We start from the raw sequence: 13172 nt of genomic DNA, 5'->3' as shown, positions 1-13172 counted from the left end.
ACCACTGGCGCACGCGACTCCTTCGACGCGCTCTTTTTCAACGGTGGTTTGTCGCCCTCCAACGATTTTGATTGTTTCTTGAAATCTTTCTTCGGCTCGGACTTGACTTTCTTCACTCTCTTTGGCGAAACATCCTGCACAAAGTGTTTGTTCTCGACCTCCGGCGAAAGTAAAGTGTCGATCGGCGCCTTCTCTTCCGCCAGCGACAGAGACTTTGATCGCAATGGTTCCGCGTGCGGTCTCAGCATGAAGGGAACGAATTCAGGAACTTTAAGGCTATCCAACTCTAAAGCAGGTTTCACAGGCACTTCGTCCAAAGGCAAATCGGCGACCGGATCTACGAAATCGTCAAATCCTGTATCGATAATTTTAGGTCTCGATATTTTTGTGGCGGAATTTTTACTTACTTCCGAGAATTTCGATTCTATTCTCTCTAATATGCGTTTCGTCTTCTCGGGAATACTCGGTTTTTCCAGTGTCTTCGGTTTCTCCGGAATCGGTGGTTTTGTTCTGACTTCTGTCACAGCCGGTGCGTGAACTTCGGCCACTACAGATTGCACATTATCTCTCCTTCGATCGTCATCGGATATAGATAGCTCATCGGCGCTTCGTTTCGGTGAGTGAATCGCTTGCTGAATTGCGGAGAGCCTCGCTTTCTCCATATCGTCCATCCTTCCGCCGCCAGGAAGTTCGGGTAGCGGCATTTTCTCGATGCTGTCTTGTTTCTCTAAACTGTCGTCCGGCATTTTTAAGCTATCCTTCTCCATTTTCGCCCTGCGTTCCAGATTTTGCTTCATTTCCATGCCTACAACGTCGGCCAAACTTAGACCGCCTTTCGGTTTGGTTGGACTTCTGGGCGCTCCGTCCGGAGATCTCCTCTTTTGTATCACGGAGACGATAGTTACATTAGGATCTGTCGGTGATTTTTTAGGCGAACGTTTCTCGAGCGCCGAGATGATGGTAACATTCGCCTCGACCGGCGACAGTTTTGATGGTTTCTTGTCCAGACTCGAAGATTTCTTACACGTGTAATCCTCGATGATAACCTCGGTTCTGTTTCTGTCCAACGAACCGCCCTTTGGCGAAAGCTTATCGGGCGATTGAGTCTTTGCGTTCGTCTTCGAGGGGCTTCTCTTGGTAGGCGACAAGCTGCAGACAATGCTCTTTAGATCTGTAGGCGATAGTTTCGATGTCGGACTTAAAATACTCTTCGGCTTGTCCGAGGGGCTCAATATAGATTTCGGTTTCGTGCTAGTGATCGCGCCGCCCTTAGATTTATCCGGAGATAATTTATTGCCAGCCTTATCTGCGGAAGAGAGCCCCTTGGTTAGATCGAAATACGAGACGTCCGTCACCACTTTCAGCGGTAGCTTCGGTAAATCCTTGGCGATACTCTTAACGTTCTTCGAAGTTTTGCTACTATCCGATTCGGATTTTTCGTCGGACGCCGTGCCGTTCATCACGTGCCTCTTGTGCAACGTGTACGGGATGTCGATGTTAGTTTTCTGTATTGCTGCGCTATCCGAGAACGGTTCCTCGTCGCCGGAATCGGCTGGCGTCAAATCTATGGATTTCTGGTGCATTAACATGTGTCGCTTGCTGTTGGATCCCAATCTTTGCCGCGCCGGATTCGGATCGCTCTTCGTACGTTCCACTGGTATGTGTCCGGGCAACGCGGTCTCTTCGAAACCTAGCACGACGCCGCCGACAACCTTCGGCTCGTATTCGGCGAACACGGCTTTAGGCTTTAAATTCTCCATCTCGTGCGGCACGCCGATAACAGTCTCCGTGCGCGACTCGATGGACAGTTTCGCCTGTCGTTCGCGTTCTCGTCTCTCGTTGTCCTTTCGCGCTTTCTCCAAGCTCCTCCAGTCGTCGCGTTCCCGCGGCTTTTCGTCCGACTTGCCTTTCTCGGGTTTGCTTCTGCTCCTCTTGGGCTCTCTGTACTCGATGTTCTTTCTACGTTCCGCGCTGTCAAAATCTAGACACTCGAGGCTTCTGCCCTCTCGCGACTCCAAGCGTCCCAAGTATCTTCGTTCTCGCGAATCCAATTTCTCTAGGCTCTTTCGTTCGGCGCTTCTCGATTCGATCTTTCTTTCGCACGCTCGGTCTCTCTGTTCGTAATATTCCAAAGATTTTAAGCGTTCGATCGCTCGCGGGTCGAAATCGAACTTTTGAGAGTCCAGTCTTTCGATGCTCATTCGCCGTTGTTCCTTCGGAGTCAACCGTTCGAACGGACTTCTATTGCCTGAATCGAAGCGCTCCAACGTATGCCTTTGACCGTAGTCGATAGAAGCCGCTCTGCTCTTTCTCGATTCTCGGAAATCGTTTCGATCGATATTCTTCTCCCTGCGCGCATCCGAATGCCGATAGCTCCTTTCCTTCGGACTTTTCGGACTTTTCGGACTTTTTGGACTTTTCGGACTTTTCGGACTTCTCGGACTTCGCGGACTTCTCGGACTTCTCGGACTTCTAGGACTCTTTAGATATTCCATGCTGCTGCGCAACCCTTGGGAATCTAAACGATCGACGCTCTTGCCGCGCGATTCATATAAATCATTGTAATAAAAGGCACTCTTTTCTCTCGAGTCCAAGTGCTCGTAACTCCTCTCGCGCACATCGAGCCGCTCGATGCTCCTACGTAATTCGCGCAAATCTATACCGCGCCGACCGTGACTCCGCTCGCGCGAATCGAGCCGATCCACCGAACGACGTTCCCGCGAATCGCTCTTGTCTACTCGTCTACAATCTCTCGAATAATCCTTCTCGATTCGCTTTCGTTCTTCCCTCTCGACACTCCTGCGCTCTTTCGACAAAACTTTCTCGATCTTGACGTCGGCGTCCCGCGACTTTCTATCTCTAGACTTGTGCCCGCGACCTAAGCTACCTGTCTCGACGTACAATCGCGGCGAATGATCGTCCAAGCTGGCGATACTGCGCGCTCTGGTCGTCCTACCCCTCGCGCTTTGATCGAACACGGTCTTATTATTTCCCTCCACCGGGCTTAGATCGTCATCTATTCGCGACTTGGGACGCATAATACCCTCGTCTCGCAAGACCTCCGAGTCTACATGGGTGATCTTGTACTTTGGCTTTAAGTTCTTCAGTTCGTTTAAAACGGAAACCTTTTGCTTCTGCATCTGTAAGATAACGGGATCCTTTCGCGCGGAATCCTGATGCGGAACAGTCGTCTTGGACGGCTGCTCCACGGAATTGGCGTGTCTCGTTTCAAACTTGCGCTCTATCTGCGTGCCCGACCGATGTATCCTGGACTCGGTGATGACGAAATCACCGTCCATTTTGGATACAGCTGAGTACCGATCGATGGACTTGGCTCTAGAATGCTTAAGATCGGTGAGTGCGGATTTATATTGTTGCTTCTCAGAAGACCTGAGCGATCTGTGCTTGACGAAGGAATCGGTCTCGGAGTCCATTTGGAACATCTCGTGCTCGATTCCCTCGTCGCTCTGATCGGATATTGGTTCGTCGTGTGGACTAGAATACGATTCCGGGTACTCGAATTCATGCTCGCGTTCCAAAAGCTCGTAAGAATCGTGCGAGAGATCGTCATGCGACAGATCTCCGGCGGGACCCGATTCCTCATGGCCCGATTCGGTAGACAACGACGACGTTCCCGGGTAGGAACTGCTGTAGACACGCTCGGGGACAGAATCGTGATCTAAGGAAGGTAATTTCGAACTAGCGGCGCTATACGAACGATTACTCTCGTCATAACGTGTTATGGGGTTGTCTAGTTCACCTTGGGAGGCTAATTGGAATGGGTCTAACGGGGGCTCCGCGGTGACCTTATCGTCCCGCGGCCGCGCTTTACCGGAGTCCTCGAAACTAGAAGCGTACAGCTCGCGACAACTAGCCGACCGTTGCCAGGGGTGCCTGGGCAGAGGTCGTGGTGGTGGGAATTCAGGGGGACTGCTGTTAGAGGGGCTGATACGACCTGTTGATGAAGTCCGCTGTGCTATAGCAAGCATCGGCCGCTGTACTGGGGCCTGGCTGGGGGTGGCTGGCGAATGGACGTCGATAGAGGTGAGCGTCCGAAACGATGTAGCTGTGTCTTCTCGACGGTGAATCGTCCCGCCCATCGAGACACTCGTCACAGTCGTCGGAGAATCCAGTGTCATCGAGCCGCATGACAGAGACAGAGCTGGGGTTGCCAGTGCTGAAAAAATTGTGCCACGTAAATCTCTTGCTCTCTCTCTCTTTCTCTCTCTCTCTCTCTCAATGCACACTCTCAATAACGTGTGAAACTTTAGTATGCAATTCTCTCGTGCGACTACATCGCAATAATGATTATTCTAATGAATACTTGATTAGCGAAATGGATTCATTATGATACTTCTTTTTACTTCTCGAATGTCGCAAATGAGCGTTAATAGATTAGCATCGTAATTATGGCATGTTATTCCAATGAAATAATTCTTGCACCGACATTACTGCCTATTGATCGTACAATAATAGACACATTTCTTTTTATTCTTATGAAAAGTTGTTAAGGTTGCTTCCATACCTTTTGTGATATCAAAGCTAATCGATTTAATTATTTAACTCTTTATATGAAGCTAACGTGATGATACTTTTTAATATATATATATATATATATATATATCTAAAACATTTCAATATTTTAATTAATATTAACAAAGTATAATTGTAATCGCAAATCTACGTAATTTAGATTTTGTTATAACTTTTACATATATATAATTACAGACATAATAATCTTACGCACAGAAATCTGTTTGAAAACACAATCTAAATTACGCTATTCTACTCTCTACTATTACAATACTTCAGTTATGATACAGTAAAAAGAAATGAGGCTAGAAACAGGTGGACAGAAATAGAGAGAGCCAAAGGGCGGATAAATTAAAAATAAAGCGTTTGTTGTGGAGGTTGGTGTCGGTCATGGTACATACCAGGATCGCCGAGGGGCAGGAGGGGGTGGGCAGAGATGCTGGAGCTGCCCATAAGGGAGCTGCTCGGAGTGGCCCCACGATAGCCTCCCCCCTCCGAGCCCTGCAATGCCCTACCACCGCTAGTCTGCCGGAACGAATTGGACCTGCGAGCAAGAGAGAGTCAAGTTCAGCATCAGACTTAGGCTATCAAATGCCAAGCCTGTTTGCAACTAACTTATCCCTTTTTTTTTTCTTTTCTTTTCTGATTCCTTAACGATCGGTAACAGGAACAAAAATAAATAGCTTCTCGACTAACCGACATTGTTGTAATGCGAGGAATTGCGCGGAAGACCTTCTTGCTAGCTCACGTATTGAAATGCGATGCGATAAATAAAAATAGATAGTATTTTTGATACGATACACGGTCAATACCGCCGTCAGAGATAGCTGGCTTTTGACTGCAATGTACTTATTGTTATATAACATTGTCAGATTTAACGATTACATTCTATTCTATAAGTACGTTTTTGAATTATAAAAATATAACAAGGTGAAAATATCATTTTCACTGCTCAAATGTGTCAATGTGTGTCAATGTGTAAGTGTGTCACTATGATAAATCATTATGGAATATGCAAAATATCACAAGTGCAAAGGAGAATTGTGTAGTACCATCGAACTTTGGGAATAGTGAAAACAGTCATTATTTTTTAATCAAATACAGAATTGTAACACGTAAAAGATGACTGTCTCATTCTTACGGACGTCAAATGGAAATATATATCTTAGAAACATTAATAGAAAAAAGTTTTATATTAAAATATTTGCGCGTTCGCAAATGACCATACGTGCATTAATTATGTGAAATACGAAGAAAAATATCTTGCGTGTCTAAAAGCATAAATAAATGCAAACAAGAGTGCATTTTGAAAATAAATATACTTAATGTTATCTTTGAATTTTAATGCATAATCACACTTTTACCGATCATATATTATTTATGAATAATAAAAGATTTATGCCAAATTTGATTTCTGTAACAAATTACTTCTGAAACAAAACTCCATATAAAATATAAATACAAAAATATATACACAGATCTTTTTAGCAGAAGTCTCACATCAATACTAATGATATTAAAAATATTAGTTATTTTAAATAAAATAACAAAAACTTTGATAATATCACTGTGTGTTGTATTACTTTTTCTGCAAAAGTAACATGTTTCGATGAAATGTGTGGGTGTTTCTCAACCGTGCATCGATATCGCACAGCGAATGAAAATCTGTACCGGCAATATGTACAAGAATAACTTTTTTTTATCTCTTTTAAGTGTATTAATAATAGGCTATTTTCTATTTTAAAATAGTCTACTGCTATGGACAAATATCTTATTGGATAGAACTGTCAGGGCAGTGAAGTATGGTATTTTGCTGTGTATTATATTAAATACAACAATAAATAATTAGTGATCACGCTATTGAGAGAGGGTACACTCATCATTCGGGTTTATCGTGCCTGATGGTGAGCCTGACTCCCCGCCACCCCTGTCCGAGCAGGCAACACTGACAAACGGAAATATAAAACTGAACATGGTAAACAGTTTCCGCTATGGAAATTGGATGTTTGGACGATACATATATATAAATACCGACTTGTATCCCGGCAAAAGCAAGACCGTGCCACCTCCTATTTTACCCACAAGATTTGGTGCGTTCATTAATAAAAATCTCAATGGTACAAAAACCAACATCAGGGGAATAGTACGCAATAGTCTGCATGCACTACCTACATATTACATGGGTATCCAAAAAACTTTTTCAATTATTCAAACTCGTTATTTTTTTGGATAAACTTACCTTTGAAACGTCTGCCTCTTCACATAATTATCCCGAACAAATTCAACGATTTGTTTTTGAGTTTTGCCGCTGTACCTGGTAGTATGTAAACGTGTAATATGTTAATGTGCGAGAAATACTCCTTTTTTTCTATTCTAATCATCTTAAATATAAAATAATGATATTTTTTTCGACAAACTTGTGCAATAGAAATTTCAAAAATCAGATGCTTATAATTTTAATACATTAAAATCAAATATTAATTTCTTATGCAAACAAATAATATTTTTGGAGCAGTCTTGACATACCTGAAGGATGATCCTCGACTAAGCACTCTAGTTTTTTGTCTTACAACTCTCTTAACTACAGTGCAACGGAAGAAACCATGATTCTCTACACACTTTTTCCAAAAATTTTTACACTCATTCCGCGTCTCAAAGAAAAACTCGACTGTATCCTTATAATAACCCTATAAATATTAAAATGATAAAATACATATGTGATTACAACAGAATCAAATATAGTATTCAAAACATCAATACTTCAATATAAAAAAACTTTTTAATAAAAATTTTAAATTGATAAAATATTTCGTAATTTATATTTATGCAACAAAATTAGATTTATTTTTTCAAATACTCACATAGCCCTCAGGATGCAATTTGATTAAAAAACGTTTCCGTTTAAAACTGATTTTTCTGATTTTGGCCCAACTAAATGTATTTATCTTAGTATAATTTTGAAAAACCACAATGCCCATATGTGCCACTGCGAGATTCAGCGGAACGTTTTCATGATCCTAGTGTAAAGAAGAACACGGATATTTGAATATACTTTATACACATAATGCACATATATACTATAGAACCGTAAATTTTTTAGTATTGCTCACCTTAGCCGGATGCATTTTCATTCCGTACAGTTCGCAACGTCGAGCTGTCTCTAAAAGATTGAGATCTGCCTCTGCAGGAGATTGGCCCCTGTTAATATTAAATCATGTATATATAAAATTTCGCACATGCAATATGAATAGAATGTTATTCACTTAGAATAAAATATCTTTCTTACGCATGTTTTTTGTGATTCTCCATAATACGTCGCTCTAACTCTTGATCCTGATGAGGCACAAATTTATATGTTGATAAATATGTATGATCTGGATAGTCTTCTATGACATAATCTCCACACTCAGCTATAAAATAAGGAAAAATAATTATCATATGCAAAGAAGCAGATTGCAAAATATTTTTGTCACACAACAATGACAATTTCAAAACGTTGCTATAGTTAACCCCTGTCGAGCTGCCCCCCCCCCCCATCTTGCACAAATAAAAAAACCAAAAGCGCAAAATTATAAGCTATTTATGAGCTTTCATATTCCGCAAATTAAAATTTTTGAGCTCGTCACGCTGAGTCACGAAAAATATTGGATCAATCTTTGCGGTAGAATTAAGAGCTATTTATGAGCTTTTGAACTGATATAGTTTCAATTTTTAAGCTCACCCCCTTAGTCCTTAAACAACCCTTAATTGATGGAATTCAAGAAAGAAGTACTAGAAAAAGAAAAAATACATTATATTTCAAACGTAGTATAAAATTCCAAGAATAAACCTTTAAAATATGCGCATTTTGATTATTGAGTTGCAACGCCTTTACAAAAAAACCACCTCTCATCTTCCCAACACAAGAGAGAACTATACTTAAAATGAAAAAAATTAATTATTTTCCAACTAAATATCGTTTATCCATTTATTTGATATCGACTCAACCCCCCCTTTCCCCCCACAAAAAACATTAAATTCATGCTCAGCGTGACGAGCTCAAAAATTTTAATTTGCGGAATATGAAAGCTCATAAATAGCTTATAATTTTGCGCTATTGGTTTTTTTATTTGTGCAAGGTGAGAGAGCCAGCTCGACAGGGGTTTATAGTTAATGCATTCATATTTTTTAATATGTTTAAATTTAGAATGAATAATAGAAGAAACTATAATATAATTATAGTTAATTACCCTGAACGATATAACTAGCCATCAATGCTGCCGTGTTATCATTGCATTGCAATAAACCTTGAGCTAAATCTCGTTTGATTTGTAGACAGAATAAATATCTTGTAAACTCTTCCTCGAGCTGTGCAGGATCTGGCGTATAAAATTTAACACAGAACCTCAACAAAGGATCAATTAGAGATAGACCAACTTGTCTGCACACTGGCTTCTCCAAATCCAACCAATACTATAAACATCGTAATTTTTGATTAAATTGCTCATTGAGGAACACTGAAAATTTACATTCAGAATATATCTTACTCTTGTGTAATTCGGTTCTTGATATTCGAGACCAAAGTAATCCGCTTCCAACAGATGCAATTGCTTACAAACTTGATCGAATAACACTCTGCCTAGTGCTTTGGCCTGAAATTTTGAAATAATATTTGCAAAAAAAATGTGACACGACTATTATAAATATTAATATTCAAGTTGCTCAATAATAAAACTTTTAAATATTTCATATTTTGGTCGCGTTATATTTTTATAAATATTTAAGTTATACGAAACATATCAAACAAACCATATAATTAAAAGCTACAAATGTATAAAGTAATCTTATTGTTCTTTTTCATCGCAAAAAGTTAAGAACAAAATTAAATCTCTTAGAAGAAATAAGCAACACGTTGCAAGCATTGTAAATAAATAATCAATAAATGAGTATACATATTTTACACACAGGGATCCCCCATTTGATACGTTATATGCTCTAATAGCTCATTCTTCTGGAAGTATATGCACACACTGTACAGCATACATAGCAAGTACCTTGTCAATATAAAAATATATAATAAGTCAATAAATTTTTAAATCTAAATAATAAATTATCTCAATTACTGACACAAACTCCCAGATTCTCTCAAAAGTTTTCGGAAGAGTGCGAGATCCGATTTAATAATGCTTACAAGATATAGATAACAATAATTAAACGAAACACAATTGCATTATTGAAATTATAGCTGCATATGAAAGTCAAATTCTTCCGTATTAGAAATCGAAGTTAAATGGCTTCACAGAGAAGATTCTAAGGGGCTCTGTAATCAATGACTCTTGACCTGGATACATGAAGTAAATAGTTTAACATGCCTACGCAGCAAATATAGAGCGATCGAAATAATGCATACATAGATTTTTTATTATATAAAAAAAATGGAAATAATTATGGCACAACAAAATTCAGAGATGATGGTTGATAAAACGTATGTAAATAATGTGTGTGTTTTACGAAGATTAGATTATACCGTCGGAGAGATATATGTGAATTCAGATTTGATATTTTGAGAGAGAGAGAGAGAGAGAGAGAGAGAGAAAGAAAGAGAGAGACAAAGCACGCACAGATATATAACATAGATTCATAATAGCTTACAGTGTGAATGCAATAATACAACGGAGAAACACATTCAATTGCTATATACTGTAGAATTATAAAGGTACAATAAGATATTCAAACGTCATTCAATGCTATTTTAGGATACTTATTCTCGTGATCTCTCTATAAAGCACAAAAGATTGTTTTCATAAATACTATACATCAAACATTTCCATACGCGTTTTCCATATCTTATAAATAATGTATCCAAAGCCTTGAAAAAAGTTTATTAAGTCGCATGAAGCAAGACTGCAAAATATTCTTAGCTCATATTTATTAATGGATATCATTAGGATTCTAAATCGAAAACTTTCGCACTCCCGGGATGGACGCCGCATTAAAAAAAAAACAAGTCTACAACAAACTTATTAAAACTTAACAAGTATATTAAATTTGACTTTTACTTCCTACCGTTACAAGTTTCGCTACTTAATTTCCTCGATGCGTTCTAGATACCGTGTTGCAAGCAGTCGAAGTACTCGAGGAAATTTAAAAATAAGGTAATCTTTACCTGCACTTGAAACATTGTAATAGAGTCATCCAACATCTGTACACGAACTGCGAGCATTTTTCCAGCTTTTCTTGGTGTTGTAGGAGGTGTTCTACTACCTCCATCCACACCAGCTGGAGTCGAATGACTGTGAGGCATCTTTGACCCAGCTCCCTTCATGCCAAAACTTTCTATATCATTCATTTTGGGTCATTTACTTTACTTTACGGAGCGACTGTTAATACGTGCTTTCTCAAAGCGTTCGATCGATAAATCTGTATTATGTCATTATCTGTAATAAAAGAATTATGAGATAAGAAACTAACATATTTACATATCATGACAGCGACGATCAAAGTTGAGCCATAAAATGAAAATAATGGCAAAATTAATCTGCAAAACTATGAGTGAAAAAACATTGGAGTGACCAGAATGAGTTTGAGTTGTTGATAAATTCAGAAAATGACTTTGTAATATTAAATAAACCAGTTTTGGCTAATCATATTAGATTGTATAATAAGATTCCGTATCACAGAAACAAAACAAATATATGAATAGATAATCGAAGTAACACTTGAAAAAAAGATAAAGAAATTTGCATTTTGAAAAATAATTACAAACGATAGATATAGAAGCAAAACTCACATTCTCCAATTTTCTTCAATGTTAGAATCGCTGCTTTATCTTAAATATAGTGCATTATTTCCAGGTAAAAGAATCATATAAGAGAACTAGTGTTTGAATAAAAATATACAATCCAATTAATTGTAAAGTCTTGCAAAAAGTGGAATATACGAGTTTCGCTTCTTTTAAATTATATGCTCAACTTTCAACTGTTACTGCATGTTCCTTCAAAAGCACATTCCATTCTTTCGACTATCGAATACGTGAGATAACGCGTACGTGCTTGTAGCTCCAATAAAATCCGAAGGAATATTTACTTTAGCCGAGCGATATGTGTTTACATAATGCACCGCGATATAAATCACGCGAGATTCCTGTCGCTTCCGCGTGCGCGGCTCCTCGTTCCGGCTCGAGTTGTACGCGTCGCATTTCGCGCCCGCGAGAAATTATGTACGCGATGATGCGCCGCGTCGCACAGACTGCTCGCTCGCGCGTCGTGCGATTAATCCAATCGTCCGAACGCGTACGGGCAAGCAAGGCGAGCGAGCGAGCAAGCGAACGCGGATGAGCGAGGCTGTGCGCCAAACGAAGCGTACCGGAGAGAAAGAGAGAAAGAGAGAGCTGATTGGCTCCGAACAAAAGGGTTGAAAAACGCTGCGATACGACTGACGTAAGGATCGGACAGAGTAGGGAGATGCGTTAATGCGTGCACGCGCTCGTTCCCCGCGCGGATTATCCACCATCGCGCCCGCACACGTCCATATGTGCGTGGTCGTTGTAATTGCGAGTTCCTCGGTGCGGCGTACCGAAAATGGAAGCCGACGTAAGGTCGTCGTCGTCGCGGAGAAGAAACCGCGACGAGCTCGCGAACGCTCATAGTTGACGCTTCGCGAGAACTTTCGCACGACGATGAGGAACTCGTAGCCTTATCATAAATCGCGAAGCAATCGAGCGGGAGATAGAGGGAGAGGAAGGGAGAGAGAGAGATGGAATGAGAAGCGAGACGAGGATTTATATTCGTACATACGTTCGCCGGGTCGCCGCTGGTGTGCTCCTAACACTGCACACGCCTCGACACGCGTCAATCAGAGTTCATTGATCACTGAGACACACACCGCCACTTGGTCTCCGCCGGTCGTTTCCGTCGACCGAACGTCTTCCTCGCGAAACACGACGGGCACGACGGGAGTGTCGTCGTTAATGGGTGGCGGTGCTCGCCGATCTCGCGGCGCCGCCCGACATAGGTGCGGCGACGTGTGCGCGACGATGCTCGACCATCGAGCGCGTACGAGATCCCCGAATCGGAACCATCGCATGTATACACACGCACTTACATGCACACACACTCACGGTCACGATGGTCACAACCGATGTCTCAACCTAGGCGCGAGTTACGCGATTCGCGCAGTGGTGCTCAATGCATCATCGTCGTTATCTTGCGTTGCGTTGCGTTGAGTTGCATACTGTTACGGTCGCACCGCAACGTAGGGCCGGTCTAGTGAGGGCGCGATGTACGAAGGGCGGTGGCACCGGTCGCACGAGCTGCTCCAGGTGCCATCTGACAGCCTAAGGTAACAAATTACTTGCTGAAAATTATCATCGTTCGATATCATCATTGCTGACATTACCGATATTTGATATAATCGTTGTTGGCATTACCAGCGTTTTGTCGGTAATTATCGATTGTCGATCATTATCGACAAGAGAAATTATTACCCATTGAATAATTGTTCAATCTTGATAAATTTATGTCTAGCCAACACTGCTAATATTTTATGTAAGCCAGAGAGTTGCATTAAATTGTTATATAGAGAATGTTACAATATTTCTATTTTTTGATCATTAACAATTGAGAATAAAAAATTTTAAAACAAACTTTACAAAAGTAAAT

At 40.6% G+C, this 13172-nt stretch overlaps 1 protein-coding gene across 11 annotated transcripts in view; it reads right to left on the bottom strand.

The window, feature by feature from the left end:
• Window positions 1–12804, bottom strand: part of Cdep (Chondrocyte-derived ezrin-like domain containing protein) — a 35833-nt gene extending 23029 nt beyond the window's left edge. For 2 of the 11 annotated variants that reach the window (XM_012363734.2, XM_012363736.2), the window contains exons 1-10: window positions 12309–12796; window positions 10679–10949; window positions 9060–9164; window positions 8763–8985; window positions 7820–7943; window positions 7644–7731; window positions 7395–7550; window positions 7060–7220; window positions 6773–6847; window positions 3956–4177 (exon numbers count right to left, since the gene is read on the bottom strand). In XM_012363734.2, the coding sequence (XP_012219157.1) occupies window positions 3956–4177; window positions 6773–6847; window positions 7060–7220; window positions 7395–7550; window positions 7644–7731; window positions 7820–7943; window positions 8763–8985; window positions 9060–9164; window positions 10679–10861 (1337 nt within the window). In that variant the 5' untranslated portion in view covers window positions 10862–10949; window positions 12309–12796. Of the gene's footprint in view, window positions 1–2; window positions 2382–2434; window positions 2437–2470; window positions 4178–4934; window positions 6702–6772; window positions 6848–7059; window positions 7221–7394; window positions 7551–7643; window positions 7732–7819; window positions 7944–8762; window positions 8986–9059; window positions 9165–10678; window positions 10950–11302; window positions 11515–11560; window positions 11831–12304 lie in introns of those variants that run through there. The other 9 variants (XM_067354872.1, XM_012363733.2, XM_067354869.1 and 6 more) reach the window with 9 other exon arrangements.
• Between the last annotated feature and the right edge of the window lie 368 nt (window positions 12805–13172).

The sequence above is a fragment of the Linepithema humile genome, chromosome 5, assembly GCF_040581485.1.
Source record: "Linepithema humile isolate Giens D197 chromosome 5, Lhum_UNIL_v1.0, whole genome shotgun sequence".
Taxonomy (NCBI): domain Eukaryota; kingdom Metazoa; phylum Arthropoda; class Insecta; order Hymenoptera; family Formicidae; genus Linepithema; species Linepithema humile.
Note: the sequence above shows the minus strand (reverse complement) of the source record. Positions and strands in the feature narration are given on the sequence as shown.